This window comes from Bos javanicus, chromosome 2 (genome assembly GCF_032452875.1).
Source record: "Bos javanicus breed banteng chromosome 2, ARS-OSU_banteng_1.0, whole genome shotgun sequence".
Taxonomy (NCBI): Eukaryota; Metazoa; Chordata; class Mammalia; order Artiodactyla; family Bovidae; genus Bos; species Bos javanicus.
Genome location: NC_083869.1, coordinates 106,133,401 through 106,152,848, shown reverse-complemented (window position 1 = coordinate 106,152,848; position 19,448 = coordinate 106,133,401). Strand labels below are relative to the sequence as shown.

Below are 19,448 nucleotides of genomic sequence, written 5' to 3'. Positions count from 1 at the left end.
GCTCACAAGACTCCCAGAGGTCAGGCATTCCATGTCCTTTCCTCGCATCGGCCCCTCCTTCCTAATCTCACTGGGCTCAAATGCTTTTGGGCCTCACCTCTGCCTAGCTGTGTGTCTCCAGATGTGGAGTATTCTTTGCACAGAGCTCAGTCAAAGGTCATCTCAGAACAGCAGGGCTTAGGGGTCGAATACTGTGGGGATGAGGCCAGAGTGCAGGCCTGGTTTGGAACTGCCAGGGAGAACTCTCTCTGGGATTGCGGAAGGGCAGGCAGGGAGGGGTGGAGGGGAAGGAGCCCACATCTCAGCATTTCAACCCGATTACTACGTGGCCACTGAGAACAGAATGTTCTTGGCTGGTTGAGGATAGTTGGGGGGCTCTGGAGTCTAGGGCTTCTTCAGGCAGGAGCCAGATGCTTGACCTCCAGGAGTCTCGTGAGCTTTGTTTACATGAGGAGGGGTCAGGGATTGGAACAGAAGGGAATAGGTTGGCTTTCCAACTGGAGGAATTGCAGTTAGATACCAGAAGGGATGAGTTTCCCAGGTGGCACTAGTGATAAAGAACCCATCTGCCAGTGCAGGAGATATAAAGAGACGTGGGTTCAAACCCTGGGTCTGGAAGATCCCCTGGAGGAGGGCATGCAACCCACTCCAGTATTCTTGCCTCAAGAATCCCATGGACAGAGGAGCCTGGTGGGCCACAGTCCATAGGGTCACAAAGAGTCGGACACGACTGAAGCTACTTGCACAGCACAGCATGGTACCAGAAAGGACTCCTGCCTGGGCCAGGCTGTGGAATGTTCCCATCTCTAATGTGCCCGCCCAAGCAGAGGGGCTCTGACTCTCGTGGACGTTGCATGAGCCAACTGGTGGAGGAGTGGTTGTGACAACAAAGATTTCCCCGCCTGAGTCAGGATACTCCACTTCCCCCCAGAAGTGATCAAGAGGGAGGGAGTTCCCCGAGGCCTGGGTCTGTGACCATGGACACGTTGGTTAACCTCTCTGGACCTCAGTTTCTCCTCTGCGGGTTGGGAGTTAGTAACAGTACCTACCTTATAAGGCTGTGAAAAGAATCAGTTCAGTCAGTTCCGTCGCTCAGTCGTGTCCGACTCTTTGCGACCCCATGAATCGCAGCACGCCAGGCCTCCCTGTCCATCACCAACTCCTGGAGTTCACTCAGACCCACGTCCATCGAGTCGGTGATACCATCCAGCCATCTCATCCTCTGCCGTCCCCTTCTCCTCCTGCCCCCAATCCCTCCCAGCATCAGAGTCTTTTCCAATGAGTCAACTCTTCACATGAGGTGGCCAAAGTACTGGAGTTTCAGCTTCAGCATCAGTCCTTACAATGAATATTCAGGATTGATTTCCTTTAGGAAGAACTAGTTGGATCTCCTTGCAGTCCAAAGGACTCTCAAGAGTCTTCTCCAACACCACAGTTCAAAAGCATCAATTCTTTGGCGCTCAGCCTTCTTCACAGTCCAACTCTCACATCCATACATGACCACAGGTGAAACGAATAAAAGGAACAAATTAGCTCACTGAATCAGTCTGTGTTCAAATCCTCCAATGGCTGCTCACCCCTGAGAGTAAAGGCCCAGGTTCTTCCATTGGTCTACACAGCCCTACAATGATGGGCAGATTTCCTTTCTCACCTCATCTTCTGAAAGCTCCCTCCTTCTCTCAGTCTGCTGTGACCACCTGGCCTTCTTGCTGGTCTTGAACATCAGGCAGATACTGCCTCAGGGCCTTTGCACTTGCTGACCTTTCCCCAAGGATACCTGCCAGGCTCTTTCCCTCCTTGAGATCTTTACTCAAGTGTCAGATTTCCCTTCCCCCAGCAACCCACTCTCCCTTCCCTGCCTTCTTTGCCCCTCAGCATGTGTCACCATCTTACTTGCTGATCTCCTTTAAAAGCCTCCCACCAACATGGAGAAGGCAATGGCACCCCACTCCACTACTCTTGCCTGGAAAATCCCATGGATGGAGGAGCCTGGTAGGCTGTAGTCCATGGGATCGCTAAGAGTCGGACACGACTGAAGTGACTTAGCAGCAGCAGCAGCAGCAGCAACATGGAAACATACATTACCATATGTAAAATAGACAGCCTGTGAGAATTTGCTGTATGACTCAGGAAACTCTAAGGGGGCTCAGTAACAACCCAGGTGGGTGGGGTGGGGATGGAGGTGGGAAGGATGTTCAGGTGGGAGGGGACATGGGTAAACTTATGGCTGATTTATGTTGATATTTGGTAGAAACCAACACAATACTGCAAAGCAATTATCCTTCAATTAAAAATAAATAAATAAAAAAAAATAGCCTCCCACCACACCAGCATGTAAACTCTATGATGACAAGGGGTTTCTGTCCGCTGTGTTCACTGCTGTATTCCCACTATCTGACACACAGTAGGTGCTCAGTGCATGCTTATTGTGTGGCTGGAAGAAAGGCATTCAGCCAGATGCTCAGCACAGATTAGGTGCTCAATAAACAGGACTGTTGTCCTCTGACTCTTTGTTCTTGGGCCATGGGGGTCTATTAGGGGGGCCAGTCTCCAGCTGGAAACTCTGATACTGTCCCTGGGGAGGGAAAGTGGCCCAGGGGAAGCCGGGAGAAAGTTTGGCTTCCCCTAGAGAGCACTCAACACCTGTTTCCTCACGGCAGGCAGGCAAGGGCTTTGAGCAGGTTCAGAAGAGGGAGGAAAGGGCGGGTCGTATTTTTCCTTCCTTTTCCCTTCCATGCCTGCCCTTCAGCCTCTGCAGGGCTGGTCTCTGGGCTCCCCGACTCCTCCCTCTTGCCTCACACTGTGTTCGTCTTTCTGTTGAGTTTTCTCCATGTCCCCAGCTCTCCCTCTGGCCTTCTCACCCATCTCACTTCCGTTCAGCCCCCACCCCGCTGCCCCAGGATTGGGACCACTCATCCTTGGGCCCAGGATCTCTGCCAGCCTCAGGGCCCTGCCAGCCAAACATTTTCCAGCCTGTGCCAGGCCAACCAGGGCAGAGTGGCTTAATCTTCAACCAGTATTTTCGTCTTACTCAACAGATGTTGCCCAAGGGCTTGAGGAGAAGGGTCCTAGGGTCACCTCCCTCCTGTGGGGTCCACTGTTGGGGGCAGGCTGGAGAGGGGTGAGGGGGTGCTTGTCGGGGATGCTCCTGATCCTTGGAAAGCGCTGAGGCAGCTCTTCTCAACTTCGGAAAAATAAGAGTCCAAAGGAATTTCCCGAGGGTGATGGCCAAGTGCAATGGCCACCGAAGTGGGCTGGATCTGAGCCCTTCTGCACCCAAAGCCTGGCACCCAGGAGACCTGGGTGGAGGGAGAGCTGTGTGGGCACTGCTTCTCCTCTACAGGCCAGCCCCAAAACCAGGATGTGAAATGTCCTGCGGAACAAGTCCTATTGAATCACAGGTGGGGTGGAGAGTGTGTGGTGGGGGATGGGGATGCCAGGTTGATTTCAGTAATCAGAGCAAGTGAAAAGCTAACCCATGTATGGAATTTCCTCTTTGCAGACCTTTGTCGTGAGAGCTTTACAAAAATAAACTCATTTATTCTTCAGCACAGTGCAGTAAAGGAGGTGCTGTGATTACCCCAATGTCTCAGATGAAGAACCCTGATAAGACTTAAGGCCGCAGAGTTGTTTGGAAGGGGCCCTGGGGTTTCACCTCAGTAGCCTGGCACCAGGGTCCACACTCATAACCATGATTCTGACAAACGGGATTGGTTTATTACACAGCAGCTGCGGTTCTCAGAGCCTTTCCCCTGATGCTGGGCTCCCCGAGCCCACAGTGACTTGTGTGGAGGTCTGGACAGGTGTGGGCCCATCCTGGGGAGAGGAGCAAACTGGTGCTTAGAAAGACCAGGTGACTGGTTCACAGTCACACAGCAGTGGGGGGTAGGCTGGATCAGGAGTGGGGTTGTGGATTCCTAGGCCAGCTTTCCCCCCAATACCCTCAGTGATTGCTGCTGATGTCAATGCCTGCTATTGCCAAGTGGGCTTCTTCTGGATTTCTTCTTCTAAACAGTGCTAGTCACGAGCCAGAGGGCCTGGGATTTAGGGGCCAGTCTATCCATCCATCTGTCTGCCATCCATCTTGTAGCTCGCCAGGCTCCTCTGGCTATGGAATTTTCCAGGCAAAGAGTCCTGGAGTGGGTAACCATTCCCTTTTCCAGGAGATCTTCCCAATCCAGAGATTGAACTTGAGTCTCCTACATTAGCAGGCAGATTCTTTATCACTGAGCCACCAGGGAAGCCCCATAACCCACTCTCCATCCATCTATCTGCCCTCTGTCCTACCACCTAACATCTCCCCAGCACCTCCCTTGTGCCGGGCACTGTTTTCATGCTGGTTCTTTTCTGCCGAGTGCCAGGGCTTCTGGAGGGCAGATGTGGATTCAGTGGGCATGGAGCCACAGAAGTGAGAGGACCACAGGACAACTAGTCAAATCCTGCTCTTTCTTAGGAGAAGAAACTGAGGCACTGACATTGTTTTTTTCACTCTGATTCACTTTTTTTTTAATTGTGGTAAAATATGTATGTACGCACAAAGTCTCTTTGGTTATGTCCAAATCTTTGCAACCCCATGGACTGTAGACCTCCAGGCACCTCTGTCCATGGAACTCTCCAGGCAAGAATACTGGAGTAGGTTGCCATACCTTCCTCCAGGGGATCTTCCCGACCCAGGGATCAAACCCGTGTCTCCAGCGGCTCCTACATTGCAGGCGGAATCTTTACCGCTGAGCCACCAGGGAAACCTGTGGTAAAATACGCATAACATACAAATTATAATTTTAATCATTTTGGAGTCCACAATCAGTGTATTAAGTACACCCGATTCATTGGACAACCATCACCACCATCCACCTCCAGAATGCTTTTCATCTTGTGAAACACAAGGCTCTACATCCATTAAATAAGAGCTCTGTAGTCCCTGCCAGCCACCTTTCTACTTTCTGCCTCTGTGAGTCTGATGACTTAATGTACCTCATGAGTGGATTCATACAAAATCTGTCCTTTGTGACTGGCTTATTACCCCCAGAGTAATGTCCTCGAGGTTCATCCATGCTGTAGCATGTGTCAGAATGTCCTTCCTTTTTAAGGCTGAGTAATGGGGTCGCAAAGAGTTGGACACGACTGAGCGACTGAACTGAACTGAACACTCCATTGCATGGACTGTTGTTTGTTGTTCAGTTGCTATGTTGTGTCTGACTCTTTGCGACCCCATGGACTGCAGCACGCCAGGCTTCCCTGTGTATATACCGCATTTTACTGACTCATGTATCTGTCAGTAAACACTTGGGTCGTTTCCACGTTTCAGTTACTGTGAATGATGCTACTATGAACATGGTCATATAAATATCTCTGTCAGTCCCTGCTTGCAGTGCTGTTGGGTATACACTCATGAGTGGAACTGCTGGATTACATAGTAATTCTGCTTGTGACTTTTTTTTGGAGGGACCACCATACTCACCCACGGTGGCTGTACCATTTTGTATTACAACCGGTGGTGCACAAGAGGTTCTAACTTCTCCACGTCTTTGCCCAAACGCTTTGTTTTCTTCTCCTTCTTCTTTTTGATAGTAGGCATCCTAATGGTTGTGAGGTGGTGGTCCTGAGATTTTCAGATGACTTGCTCAGGGTGTCCCTGTGTCAGATCTAGGGTGAGGAGGCACCAGGCTGCCTCGTGGAAGAGAAGAAGGCCCCTGAGAAGCATGTGGAGCCCCCCAGCCCAGCTCTGCCATCCTTCTCTCCATCAGGGAGAGTGGCTGGCAGTGGCTTTAGTTCGTCTGAACTCCTAACCTTGATGCATTTCATCCCAGGGCACTGAGTGGGCCATGGCGGGCCATCTTTTGGAGATTCTGGAAAATGGAGCAAAGCCAGGAGAGATGAACCCGAGAGAGTCCTGGTTTTCAAAGGAAAGGGCAAACTCTGAGCATTGCATTCCAAAGAGGATTCGCAGAGCCATGAGTGGGGATGGAAATGAGTTTGTGTGCCCCCTCGACTTGGAGAAGGCAATGGCACCCCACTCCAGTACTCTTGCCTGGAAAATCCCATGGATGGAGGAGCCTAGTAGGCTGCAGTCCATGGCGTTGCTAAGAGTCGGACACGACTGAGCGACTTCACTTTCACTTTTCACTTTCATGCATTGGAGAAGGAAATGGCAACCCACTCCAGTGTTCTTGCCTGGAGAATCCCAGGGACGGGGGAGCCTGGTGGGCTGCCGTCTATGGGGTCACACAGAGTCGGACACGACTGAAGTGACTTAGCAGCAGCAGCCCCCTCGACTGCCTGGTGTGGAGAGGGAGGGTATGGGCTGGGGAGGTGGGTATAGAATGGGAGTGAGACCTTCCTGAAGGACAAACTGGCTTCCTTGCCATTGCTCTCCAGAGGAGCACCTCCTAGGTGGAGGGTCTCATAAAGAGCAGGAGACCTGGGTATAGAGATGAGTTTTCTAACACCTAAAATGGGCCGTCGGGGCTGTCTGGTGGAGTCACTGTCTGTCACTGGAACACATCACACTCACTGACGCCTATTATGGTGCAGATGGAAGGTTTTCTCGCTGTGGGGGGTGCTTGGGTGGAAGTCCTCAGGGCCCACTGAGGTCCCGTCCTTATATTGGGCTATGAAGGGACGTGGTCCCCAGAGGGCAAGGCATCCATGAATGTACTAACCACATCCCCTTTGACTCCCACTGGGAGAGGGCCCAGTTGGGTGAAGGGCCTCGCCCGGTTTAGTGGGAGAGAGTGAACCCTACTGTGGAAGTGAACTAGTGGCTGTACTCAGGGGTTTTGACCAGAGGTAGCCTTGGGGTCCAAGGAGGCAGCCGTCACTCTGCTGCGCTGGGTGGGCAAGCCTGCCTCCTGTTTCAAGTCCAGGTTAAGACTTGAGCAAATGGACAAGAAGAGGGAAGGAGGGTGGGCCTTCCAGCAAGCAGCAGGGCTGAAACGGAGAGGGCTGAAACAAAAGACCAAGCTTGGGGGCCGGAGCAAATCCAGCGCCCTTGCTGGGAGGATGAGGGGCCGGGCCATCTTGTTTCTTTGGCTCTGGCTGGGGTGCTGGTGGGAAGAGCCTGAGTGTGGGAAAGGAGGCGGGAACCCAGGTGGCATGGTGGTGGGCAGTGAGGAGAGGAGAGCAGAGGATGCAGATAAAAGGAGGGGGAAGGAAGTGGAGTCCACAAGGGAAAACGGGCCAGATAAGGGAGAGGAATCCAGAAGCCAGGTTGGGGAACTTGAACTTGATGAGCCAAGCACTAAGGGCCATTGTGGGTCCTTGAGTGGGGAAGTGACCCAAAGCAGGAGTTGTGAGTGAAGTCTGCCGCCAGCTGTGGGGTGTGGCTCAGGGGCGAGGGGGCTGCCAGGAGGAGGGCTGGTAGACCAGATGACGCTGGCACAGTCGTTGGGTGGAAGACTTGCGCCAGAACAGCCAGGGGGTCATGGAGGAAGGGCCTGGGGAGGTGCACACTCGCAATGCCCTGACCGAGAGGGAGGAGAACAACGTCCACAGGGAGGAGAGGGTCGCAGGAGGGGGTGAGAAATATTCCAGCCTGGCTCAGGGCCAGCCTGGTGAGCACAAGCAAGCAAGACAGGGTAGGGGGGTGGGGTCCACAGTTGCCCAGCCTCAACCACCTGGAGTCGGGTCCTGGGTCCCTCAGGGTGAATTGGGGGGACCCTGAAGACAGGTGTGAGCTTGCCTAGGCCCCTCCCTGGGTGTGCAGGGAAAAATCAGGCATCACATTCCATTTGTTCACATCCAGCGTGCTCTTTTACTCTGGTGGCCTTGGCCTGCCCAGGAGAGGATGTGGCCTCTGCAGCAACTTCACTCAAAGACTCATGGGCCCTGGGCTGCTGGTGCCCTCTCCCTTAGCCCCTTGCCCTCCGTTTTGATGACCGCCTCTTCCCGGGATGCTGGGAAATAACTGGAGGCGAAGGGCTGACCGGATCTCAAGTGGAGCTGGCCAACCACCCTGGAAACTCAGTGTCCTCATTGGCCGAGAGAGATTCAGAGTGCTCCCCTGCCTGCCGCTGCCTTGTTACCAGGTTACTGGTCCCCGACTGGCTGTGGGGCCTGCGAAGTGCCCTCCCGGCCACGCCCCCTCTAAGTGCCCAGTTAATGGTGCTTCCCTGCCTTTCCCTTTGGCTTTCAACCCCTTTTCTTCATCTGCTTAGGGCTCTATTTTGAGAACACACGAGCCTAGAATAATGTGGGTCCTCGATTCGCCTCCCAACGGGCAGGCAGCGCTGTCCCTGACCTCACAGTCTATCCGTGGCAGTAGATGTGATGTCATGGGGTCTTTTTTGGCCTGAAAAACTGTCCGAATTCCAGGGCTCCCAGGGGGCAAGAGAGGGGAAGCTGGAGGGGTGAGAGGGGGGAGGGTGTGAGGAATTTCTGGACGGAATGTTCCTCTGGAGGCTGAGTCCGCATTCTGCCCGGCCCTTCCTCCCCCCAGTCCAGGGCTTGGGCACCTCCCCCACCCGCCATGGCCCTCTGCCTTTTCCTTCCTCCAGAACAGCAGCCTACAGACACATTTTTTTCCCAGCCCACCCTGCCTGCCGGCCACCGACGTGTCCTCTTGCATGAACCTCGAGGCAGTCATCCCAGCCACAGCAGCCTTGGCAGACTGGCCCCTCCTCCGGCCCACACCACTGGGGGTGATTAAACCCAGTGAGAGGACATGCTTGTCTTTTTTTGGAAAAAAAAGAAAAAATTGAGCAAAGGATGTGCAGCTTCCCTTATCCATCCTGTGGTTCACAGCCCTTCACATTCAGGAAGTTCTCTCTGATGTCTGATCCCAGTCTCTCCTGCTGCAGCCCATTTCCTCCTCTTCCTCTGGAAGTGTATTGAAGAAGCCTCATCCTCCTGAGGGCCCGAGACAATTAGTTTTTAAGCCGCAGAAGACTTGTTCCCAACAGGAGGGCAGTTGATTAAGAGTAAGAGCAACTGGATGAAGATTATACCCAAGAGGGGACTAGCATGAGGTGGATGTAAGGAGCCGCGTTCAAAAACCAGCTGTCTTTATCTACCGGCTATGTGACCTTGATCGGGTGATTTAATCTCTTGGCCCCTCAGTTTTCCTCACCTGTGAAATGAGATAATGCTTACCTGGTGAACATTGGTTGTGAGGACTGATAATCATGAAAGTGAAGAGCGCAGTGTTAAGCCCAGGACATCCTTAGTGCCTGCTGAGTCGTTCTTGTTACTGCAGTCACATTATGAAAAGGCACCTCCAGACCAGGACCAGGAGGAGGTCAGGCAAGTGAGGCACCTGCGGTGCAACATGCACCGTGAGACTTGGCCGTCAAGCAGTTCCAGGTCCAAACCCTTCCACTTGCTCCTGAGCTGGATTTGAGTTGTCTTGCCTGGGGGCAGGAGGCATTCCGGAAGACCCCTGGTGGGGCAGTGATTCGGCTTTGAAAAGCCTGGGTTTGTCCTGGCATTGGGCAGGGGGCGGGGCCAAATGGGGGGGTACCACCCTTATCTGGGTTCCATCTGCTTCATCCTTCTACTGCTGAACCTTGAAAAGTGAAAGTGAAAGTCGCTCAGTCGTGTCTGAGCTCTTTGCGACCCCATGGACTATACAGTGCATGGAATTCTCCAGGCCAGAATACTGGAGTGGGTAGCCTTTCCCTTCTCCAGGGCATCTTCCCAACCCAGGGATCGAACCCAGGTTTCCCGCACTGCATGTGCATTCTTTATCAGCTGAGCCACAAGGTACTGCTGAGCCTTAGGGGGAAGGAAAAGCAGAGTTGGCCAGCTGGCACCTGCTCATCCCGCCTGCAGGCCAGCTGGGAATTGGGGTGAGGGGCAGCAGGGGGCTCAGTGGTGGGCTTTATAAAACATGGGTGCCCACCGGAGTCCTGCCGTGCATCTCACTGTGAGGCTGAGCAAGTCATACCTGTACCTTTCTGTACCTCAGTTTCCCCATCTGTGAAATGGGGAGGGAGGAGATGGTGTCTGAGGAGTGGTGTGCAAAAAATAGGGTGTGTGTGTGCATGCTAAATTAGGGTGACAGCTGAGGCCTAGTGGGTCTCTGTCAGCCACTGAAGCCCTGATGGCCTGGGAGCTTCCTGTAGCATACCCAAGCCTCCCTGCAGGGCCTGGGACAGGGGTGGCCTGACGGGAGACCCCTCTTCTGTTACCAGTTACCTTGCCTTTTTCATTCCCACTAGCCCCAGAACTGGCAGTGCCTGGGAAACAGGGAAGCAGGACTTCAATCCCAGGAGGCCTGGGTGGAGGCGAGGGGTGGAGGAGAGGGGAGGGGAGTGCAGTGTACATGCTGGGCTATGTTTGCAAACACTGCAGGAAAACACTGGGTGTTGAGATTGGAAGTGTTTTTTTGGAAATTTTTAGCTCCTCAGAAAGCCTCTTCACTAATGTTGAGGGCAGGCCTTTAATGGCTGGCCCTGTGGCTGGCCTCCAGCTGGCGTGGGAAGGGATGCGGGCAGAGGGGCTGGTGCTCAGATGATTGCTGGCAGGGAGAGAGGTTGCTCTTGCCCTGCTGAGGCCTGTGGTTTCTAATATTGCCTCCCTGGTCTGCACCGGCCAGACCCAGGAGGGGTGGGACAGGAGGGTCAAGGTGGGGCAGGGTGGGGTGGGGTGGAGATGATAAACAACAGCTCACATTTATGGAGAGCTTCCTAAGGGCCCGGCCCTGTTCTGAGTGCTTTCTGTGCTTCATCTCATTTGCATCTCCCAGGATAGGACCGCGCAGTCCTGCCGGAGAGCAGCAAGGACACGGTGACCTACCTGAGGTTGCAGTTAGTAGCAGAGAGTCAGGACGTGGTCTGGCCGGCTGTTGCCAACGCTGCCAGTCTAGATTGGTAGTTTTCATAGTGTCATTCCCGGACCTGGAAACCTGTTAGAAATGCTCGTTTTTGGATCCTTCCCTAGTCTGTGGGTTCTGACCTCTGGGGAGGGCCCAGAGGCCCGCCTGAGTGTCAGCAGCCCTCCAGGTGATTGGCAGGCACACTCCAGTTTGAGGTCCCCAGCTCTCATTCTGCTCCACCCAGTCGGGGTCTCTTGGGAGGCTTTCCCCAGAGCAGGACGAGGGGCTCTTAGGGGACTGTAATGGACCTGAGGCAGGTATTCTGTCTGCAGCTTCTCCACCCCACCCCGTTTCTGTCCTTTTTCCCTGTCAGGGAAGCTGATTGTACAGACTGTGAAGAGTGAGGGCACTGAAGCTGGGAGATCTGGGTCCAGACTCAGTTGTGCTGTGTAGACTCTGCATGCAGAAGGTCCCTGTGAACTGCTCTCTAGGCCTTCTCCTCCCCACAGGAGGCCAGAGCCACTCAGGGTGGAGGCACTTGGGCGTGCTGTGCAGCCCGCGGTCTCCACGTGAGCATCACAGAGCTGTGGACCAGAAGAGACGGCCAGGGGATCCGAGGGCGGGGCAGCCTGGCTCTGCCTCTGAGGACTCTGCTGGGTGGGGCCGGCTGGTGGTGGGAGGCTGAGGGGGACCCTGGTCCCGATTGTCAGGCACCTCCTAGAGCTCCGTCTAGGGCAGGGATCCCTGGGGATTTCTTGTGGGCTCATTTGCCTCCTGCCCCATGGCCTGTGGCTCAGGAGTGGGGACTCTGGGGGAGGAAGGGGGCGGCTGGGGAAGGGTTAGGGCTGGGCTGGGTGGGGACAGAATGTGGCATCTTCATTGCTCTGCGGAGTCATCCTCAGACTCCAGGTGGGTCAACCGAGAAGGCTGGGAGGGGCTGGCTGATGGACCTCCCCAGCTCCAACTCCATTCCTGGACCCTGTGCTCCCTCGACCGTCCCAAGCTGCCTTGACCCTGAACTACACAGGAGGTTTTATTCACCTGGAAAGAAGTTTTGGCCTCAGCCTCCTGTCTCTAGTGTGTGTGTGTGTTAGTCACTCAGTTGTGTCTGACTCTTTGCGACCCCATGGACTGCAGCCTGCCAGGCTCCTCTGGCCATGGCATACTCTGTCTCTAGTACGGTAGGGTAAAGTTTGTGTGTTTTTAGAAAGAGCACTACTGCCTTTAGCTCAGCCTGCTTCCTTCCTCCAAGCCTGAAAGTGTTAGTTGCTCAGTCATATCCGACTCTTTGCAACCCCATGGACTTCAGCCAGCCAGGCTCCTTTGTCCATGGCATATTCCAGGCAAGAAAACCAAGTGGGTTGCTGTTTCCTTCTCCAGGGGATCTTCCCAACCCAGAGATCAAACCCAGGTGTCTTTCATTGTAGGCAGATTCTTTACTGTCTGAGCCACCAGGGAAGCCCTCCTCCATGCCTGTCTTGGTCCAATTCTCTCCCAGATGCCAGAAGTCATTCTGTTCATTCCCCTGTCTTCAGACATGAACAGTGCATCCTCAGGTCCTGGGGATAGGGTTGGGGCCGATGTTTCCTATTCTGAGACCCATTATCTATATCTGGTCCATGGTCATCTCAGTGAAGACTTGTTTTCATGACCTTGACTCATGCCCACTTGCAAGATTCAAGTGCCCCTCTAACCACATCACTGAGTTGGAAACAGAGCCCTGGAGACTATGGTCAGGAGGTGGCCCTGGAAAGAAGCTTTTCTCTTGTGATGAGGGAGTCTGAGGAGCCCATGTTTCAGGATGCCTTTAGTGGGAAGCACTTCTGTTGGTCTGGGTGAGGGAAGGATTGCACCAGGATGAGGGACAGGATCAGTCCTCAGGTGTTTAGTGACTGCCCACTACACATCAACCACAGTCTCCAGCATGAGGGATGTGGCAATTGAGTTGGTTAAAGAAAAGCTGCTTTGAATCTGTTTTGGAGGAAAATGGGATAAGAATCACAAATAAAACAATAGTTGGAATGAGACCTATTCCCACAATGAGATTATTCATGCACCGAGGCCCAGATAAATAGCTCAGACAGTAAGGCTTACTGGAGTTCAGAGGTGGGAGACAGCCCGCCTTGCTGGGGTGTTCAGAGAGGGCTTCATCGAAGAGGAGAGCTTGCAGGAAAAAGGGAGAAGCCATTCCACAAGCCAAGTCCTGGATGTGGGAATAGCGAGGAGTCTGGATGGAGCAGAGCTTTGGGGCATGGAGACTGAGGTCTGCAAGGTGGGGGGCAGGGCCCGTGTGGGGTGGTCCTTGAAAGCCGGACCACTGCAGTTTCACACAGCTTGAGGCGTAGAGACCCAAGATGGGATCCAACCCTTTTGTTCCCCTTAGTAGTCAGTGGCTTTGGTCCATTCATCTGATTTCTTCTTATTGGTAAAGTAAGGCTCAAAGATGGTAAGGGTCCCTGCCCCACTGGGTTCTTATGAGTAGATGAAGCGTCTGGTGTAGGTACACACGCCTGGCAGGTAGGAACAGGAGTCGCTTACTCGCTCCTTGTTCCCTTTTGAGGGGTCGGGCTTAGGGTCCCTCTTGAGGTGTGTTGAGCTGGATGGTTCTAGGACCAATAGGATTGTCTTCCACTTTCCAAGTTCTGCCCCCAAGCCTCGGGTCAGCACATTGTGTCTGAGTCTTGGGTTGGCGCCATCCAAGCTGTCTCCAGAGGCCTCCTGCCCATCATGGCCTCCAGCCCGGGGGGGAGAGCCAGCCTAGGGCTGTTTGCCCTGAGGCCTCACGCTGTGCTGTCTCTCTGTCCACAGCCCGTCAACACTGAGACTGCTCCGAAGAATGTAGTGGACACGGTGAGTGATGGCAGGTGGGGTGGGGGGCAGGGAGCAGCTTGGGGAGGCCGGGAAAGCAGAAGAAAGATGGGGGGACAGTGAACAGATATGTCTGAGGACACCCTTCTGGAGTAGATTTGTGGAACTTGGGGAAGGGTAGAGACCTTGTGACATGGAGAGCCGGACATCAGACCATCCCCCTGTGTGTTGGGAAATGATTGCTGGGGGACGAGGCAGGCAGGGAGGGAGAGGCCAGTGCTAAAATGTGGTCTTCTTTATTAAATATGTAGCATGTGAGAGAGCCAGGAAGATCTTTCCAAACACATCTTTCTGCCTTAGCAGAAGGACAGATGGTTTCCTCAAGGCTGCATGGAGGAGGAAGGGAAGGAAGTGGGTGGATCGTGCAGTGGGGAAACCAAGGCTGGCAGCTAGCTGATGGGCTTGGAGGACTTGGGTTCATATCTCAACTCAGCCAAGGTTCTATTTGTGATACTGTAGCATGTCTCAAGCCTGTCTGTGCCTCAGTTTTCTAATCTGCAAAATGGGAATAATGATGTCTCCCCAGGAGAGACGCACATGAGTGGGTGCAGTTGGCTCCAAGGGGCCTTTAGTGGACAAAGATGCTGCACAAACAAGCAAGCTCCCTGCCAGGCCCCCACTCCCATCACTGCCACACCCGGCAGTGAAAGACCCAGGACCTTTTGATGACTTTCCTCGACTCCCCTCCCTGACTGCCTTTTCTTTGTCTCCAGGGAGAAGCAGCCTCTCGGGGTGGAAACACACGGAAAAGCCTTGAGGAAGATGTAAGTATGGGGAAGGGGAGGAAGAGGAAGACTTGGTGGTTCCCTGGTGAGTGGGGGATGCGGGGAGGTGGATGACGTCTCACACCTGACTTGTTTGGTGGGGCATCCCTCACAATCTCCTATCTAGAAGGGCAGGCAAGGTTACTTAACTGAATTCCAGACTGCAAGAAAGAAAGTAAGAAAGTGAAGTTGCTCAGTTGTGTTCGACTCTTTGCGACCCCATGGACTGTAGCCTGCCAGGCTCCTCCATCCATGGGACTTTCCAGACATAAACACTGGAGTGGGTTGCCATTTCCTTCTCCAGGGGATCTTCCTGACTCAGGGATCGAACCCTGGTCTCCTGCACTGCAGGCAGACTCATTACCATCTGAGCCACCAGGGGGTGGGGCAAAAGGGTGAGCAGGCCCATGACTTAGCCTCAGTCTTGGCTTTAGCCTCCATCCAGCTCAGCTGGATTCAGGGCTCATTTGCCCATCACTTAAGCAGACCTCAGTACTTCAGGGTGGGGAGGGAGGGTGTGCAAGGGCTGGCTGGGTGGTGAGCAGGGCCATGGGAATGGGTGACTCTGCAGCAAGAGGGACTAAGGGCAGAGATGAAGAGGGACTCCTAGGCTCTTGGGGATCATAGGCTCTGCTTCTTTGGACAGAAGAGGCTTGGAAAACGGCTAAATGCCACTGATTCAGGAGGAAGCTGAAAAATGGGCTGGTTCACCTCGTGGGCTTCTCCTGCCGTGTGGTTTTTTGGTGGAGGGTGACAGGCAAACTCCTTAAGTGGAAGGACCCCAGGGAACGAAGGAGGGGCTCCTTGGGTCCCCTGCTTTGAGCCCAACTCGTGCCTGGGCTTGTCCTCACACCCCAGGGCCAGATGCTCAGTGAAGTCGGACCTTCCCTTTCTTCCCCGCCCTTCTCTGACAATTCACCCCTCAGCGGGCCTCTCCATCCTCTCCCGCCCTGATCTGCAGAGGAACAGGGAGTGGTTTTGGCGGTTGGCACAGGGGGAGCTGTTGATGGCATGGGGCCGTATCATCTGACAGCTGCCTGACCCACGGCGGGGAGGGAGGCGCTAGGCTCCTGCAGGCAGTGCACGTTGGTGGGGAGCCCACTGCCACTCCACATTGCCCAGCCCCGCAAGGCGGAGGTGTCCCCAGGGCCACACGGGGGCTGGCCAGGAGGAGGAACATGCCTCTCAAATTAGTGGAAAAGGTATGCACGGGTCCTGTGGGTGCGGAGTACACATGCCGAGAGGGATCCTTGTCCACATTTGTGATGTTTCTGGGGCTGGGGTGCAGGGGGGAAGTAATGTTTTGTGTACCTACTACTAAGGATTAACCAGCTTAACGGACACAAAGTGAATTCTGTAATTCACAAAGTGAATTCACAAAGTGAATACTGTATGCTCAATACATGTTAGCCATTCTTATCACTGTTATTTTGGCTAAGGGCCAGAAGCTGGCCTGGGTATTTTTTGATCCCCATGACATCCCACTATGGCAGATGCTATGAATCCATTTATAGATGAGGAAACAGAGGCTTGGAGGAGCTCACAGATGCGATGAATATCTGTCTTCTCCATTCCGTCCTGGGACCACTGCCTGGATATGGTGTTTCCAGGACTCCTGACTCTTGCCCAGGGGACAGGGTGATGTCGTGTGAACCAAGCCTTTTAGCCAATGGTCTGGACGTTCTTATAAGTCGAGTCCTAGGGCAGCTGCTCCCCACAATGCCGTCCCAGGCCAGATAGATCCAACAAGGTAAAGGTGCAGCAGGAGAGAGTGAAGTTAGACATCGTGAAGAACTTTTTGACATGAGGGGGTGTCGGACCTTGGTCCTGGAGAAAAAAGAGGTTGCCGCTTAGCTGGGATTAGAAGTTTTTTAGGGGAAAATCTGTTGATTGGGGATGAAAGTGTGTGTGTCTGTGCGTGCCAGGGGTGGTTAAGAGTGGTGTCTTGCCTTGATATGGGAGGAGGGACGTGATGAGTCTTGGTCTGCTTAGTCTAGTTAAAGGAGTTCATGAAAAGCTGAGCAAGTGAGCAGATTCTAGAATGACCTGTGTACTGTGAAGGAAGAGAGAAAACCTAGTTTTTGAGGTTCCCAGAAACCTGTCCCAGGCTGAGTGACCCCCAGGGTCCCCTGCCCAACCACTGAGCTCTCTTGCCCTCTCTCCTGGTGAGGAGACCATTTCTGAAGCGGCGTGGCTGCTGCTCAGGGTCTTGCTGCTGTGATAATGTGCCTGTTTGTTGAGCTGTTTTCCTGTCTCTGGCCTGCGGCCCAGGACTCACAGGGCAGGAATGGCTGTTTTCCTCCAGCAAGGCTGGTGTGTTGCAGGGTTTGTGGATGGTGTGCTGTGTCGCACTTTGTTTTGGAAAAATCCAGGCGGGTGGGCAGGAAGGAGAGAGGAAGGGGTGTGGCTGGAGGGGCTGGTGCAGAGGGGAGGGGGTGGCCGCAGCCCCCAGAGGAGATGTCGGGGTGGGGAAGGGCCCCCGCTGTAGATTGGTCACCAGTCTCTGGCTGCCTGACATGGCTGCTGCTTACAGACCCTCCTCCCAACTGTGCCCCCTGGGGACCTGGGCTCCGGAAACAGCTTTCCCTTTGGTCCAGTGCTGTTGTGTTTGGTCTGTGGACCTCAAAAGAAGGCAGGACTCTTCCCACACAGTCTTTGCTCCAAACCAACCCCGCCCAGATCCTGGGGTTCCCACTCTTGCTGCATGGTGGGGAAGGAGAAGGCGAAAAACGGAGCCGAGGGTCACAGATCTTGAGTTGCCCCGGAGCATCTGAGCGGTGGTCAGCAGCCCCTGCCGGCATTGAGGACCAGGGTCAACGGTGCTGGCGGAATCTGCAACAGGAAGGGTGAGGGTTAGATACCAGGAGGAACTGGCTGATAGGAAGAGACATAAGACACGGTTTGGGGGAGGGTGTGGAATTTCCTTTTATAGTGTCCTTTAAGCAGAGGAGCGATTGCGTTTTGGTGATGATGGTAGGGGAGAGATCTTGGTGCCTATGGGAGTTGGATCAGAAGTTCTATTATGGATCTGTGTCTTGGGAGGTGCAGGGAAGAAGTTCAGAGCTGTGGATAGATGGCTTTGAGAGCCCCAGAGAGGAAAGGAACAGAATTAAAGGTGGATGAAGGGATGGGTGGGCAGACCGAGAGCTTATTTTTCTTTATAAAATAAAATCTTCGAGTATTCTTTTTTTTTTTTTTTAATGTATTTATCTATTCGACTGCATCAGGTCTTAGGTGTGGCACGCAGGCTCTTTGTGGCTGTGCATGGGCTTTTCTCTAGTTGTAAGCGTGCGAGCTTAGTTGCCCTGCAGCATGTGGGATCTTAGTTCCCCAACCAGGGATCGAACTCATGTCCCCTGCAGTGGAGGGGGAATTCTTAACCACTGGACCAGGAAGTCCCTAGAGAACTCTTTGTAAAACCCTTGGGTAGTTTTCCCCAGAGGCTCTGGGTGGAGCAGGTAAATCACACCAGACTGTGTTGTACCCATTCTACAGAGCGGTCAGTGAGGCTAAACAGCTGCTTCTCACGTGGGCTTCATAGATGAGAGTTGTCTTTTGTAGGATGGAAGCTTTCTGAGGTCGGGGGCCTTATGCCCAGCTGGTGGCCCTCAGCAACGTTCACTGAATGAGGGAGGGGGTATGATGATGGTGTGCGGAGAAGACCTCAGCCTTCCTGAGAAAGGCCCTGTGTGAGTCCCAGCTGCTGGAGGCTCGGTCTCCAGCCCTGTGTCTGTGAGGTCACTGTGTTTCTCAGAGCCCTCAGTTGTTTTGCTCACGTGCCCCGCCCCCGCCCCCGGCCCATCTGTGGTTCTCTAGTTCTCCCTGCGACTCGGCCCAGCCACCCCCAGACGTGTTACCTGTGCACGTCTGCTTTCCGCTACTGAGTGTCACATGCTTCCAAACTTTGCAGAAAACAGGAAGCCCCGTCAGTGAGAGGGCAGCCCAGTGATTCATCAGGGGATGACCGTCCAGCTGTTCGTCCCCATCCTCTGCACGAGGGTCACTGTCCAGGGCGGCTTCCTCCTCTGCCTCCCCTCCCCCCTCCCCTCCAGCCGCAGAGCCGGCTTGGACTTTGTCTTATCACCTCTGGAGGCGGTGTGGCCAGACTCTGCGGGGGCCAAGTTTTTATTTATCTTTCCCGGCTTTTTGGGGTGGGGAGGCTGAAGAATGTGGAGTGTTGTAACTGGGGAGGGGGGTGGAGAAGCAGGACCTGGCTGTCCTGCTCTGCGCTTCCCTTTCGCCCCTGCGCCAGTGGAGGCTCTTGACTCCCCAGTCTCCCCACCAAACCCAGCTCAGTATCCCTGAGGCTCCTGGGGGCCTGGCCCCGTGGTCCTGGCTACACCTCCAGCCTTGGCTATAGTTGTGGCTTCCAGTTGTTAGAAGCAGCTATAGTGGCCTCCTCCAAACATGGCTGTGGATCAGCAGTCGATGGAACCCGAGGGGCTATTTATAGCAGGGTGGCCCTGGGGCCTGGAGCCAGGCCTAGGGCCTGGGGAGGTTCATCGTCTCCTCATCAGGGACCAGAGAAACGGAGACCGATGAAGTGTCGGGTTTCTGCGTTCCTCTGAGCGGGTCGTCTTGGAACAGCCTGGTTTGGGTCTTAAAAACCAAACACAACTCAACCCCTCCTTACTGCCCGCCCCCCCGCCCCACTTCCCACCCCTCAACTCCCCATGCCTGACTCATGCAAACCCAAGTCCTCGGGGCCAAGAGAGCTGTGGAGACAGAGAAACTTCCCGCTGGACAGCACAACTTGGCTGTTTCCTCCTGCTGCCTCTAGGCTGAGCTTTTTGGGGCTGTGCTGCAGCCCCAGGCTCTGGCTGCAGCCTTCTTGCGAAAGGCTGGATGGAGAGTCCTCTTCTTAAGGGGGCTGCCCTGACTTGGGGCTCAGCTGGGTGCGGGGTTGCAGAGCCCACCCACCCCCGCCTCGTTGGTGCTGCGTGGAGAGGGCTGAAGGGGGCTCCTCTTCTTGGGGCCCCAGTGGTCCAGCCCGGAGTCTGAGGATGAATCCTGCTGGTCGTCAGGACTTGGGGGTGAGTTGCTGTAGCCTTGGTTTCTCCTCT

General features: G+C 54.3%; 1 protein-coding gene across 15 annotated transcripts in view; it reads left to right on the top strand.

Moving 5' to 3' along the window:
- The window catches only part of TNS1 (tensin 1), a 216,229-nt gene that overhangs the window by 94,684 nt on the left and 102,097 nt on the right, over window positions 1-19,448 (top strand). For 13 of the 15 annotated variants that reach the window (XM_061384478.1, XM_061384457.1, XM_061384530.1 and 10 more), the window contains 2 exons: window positions 13,562-13,603; window positions 14,335-14,385. In XM_061384478.1, coding sequence (XP_061240462.1) covers window positions 13,562-13,603; window positions 14,335-14,385 — 93 coding nt within the window. Of the gene's footprint in view, window positions 1-13,561; window positions 13,604-14,334; window positions 14,386-15,462; window positions 15,588-19,136; window positions 19,419-19,448 lie in introns of those variants that run through there. The other 2 variants (XM_061384512.1, XM_061384501.1) reach the window with 2 other exon arrangements.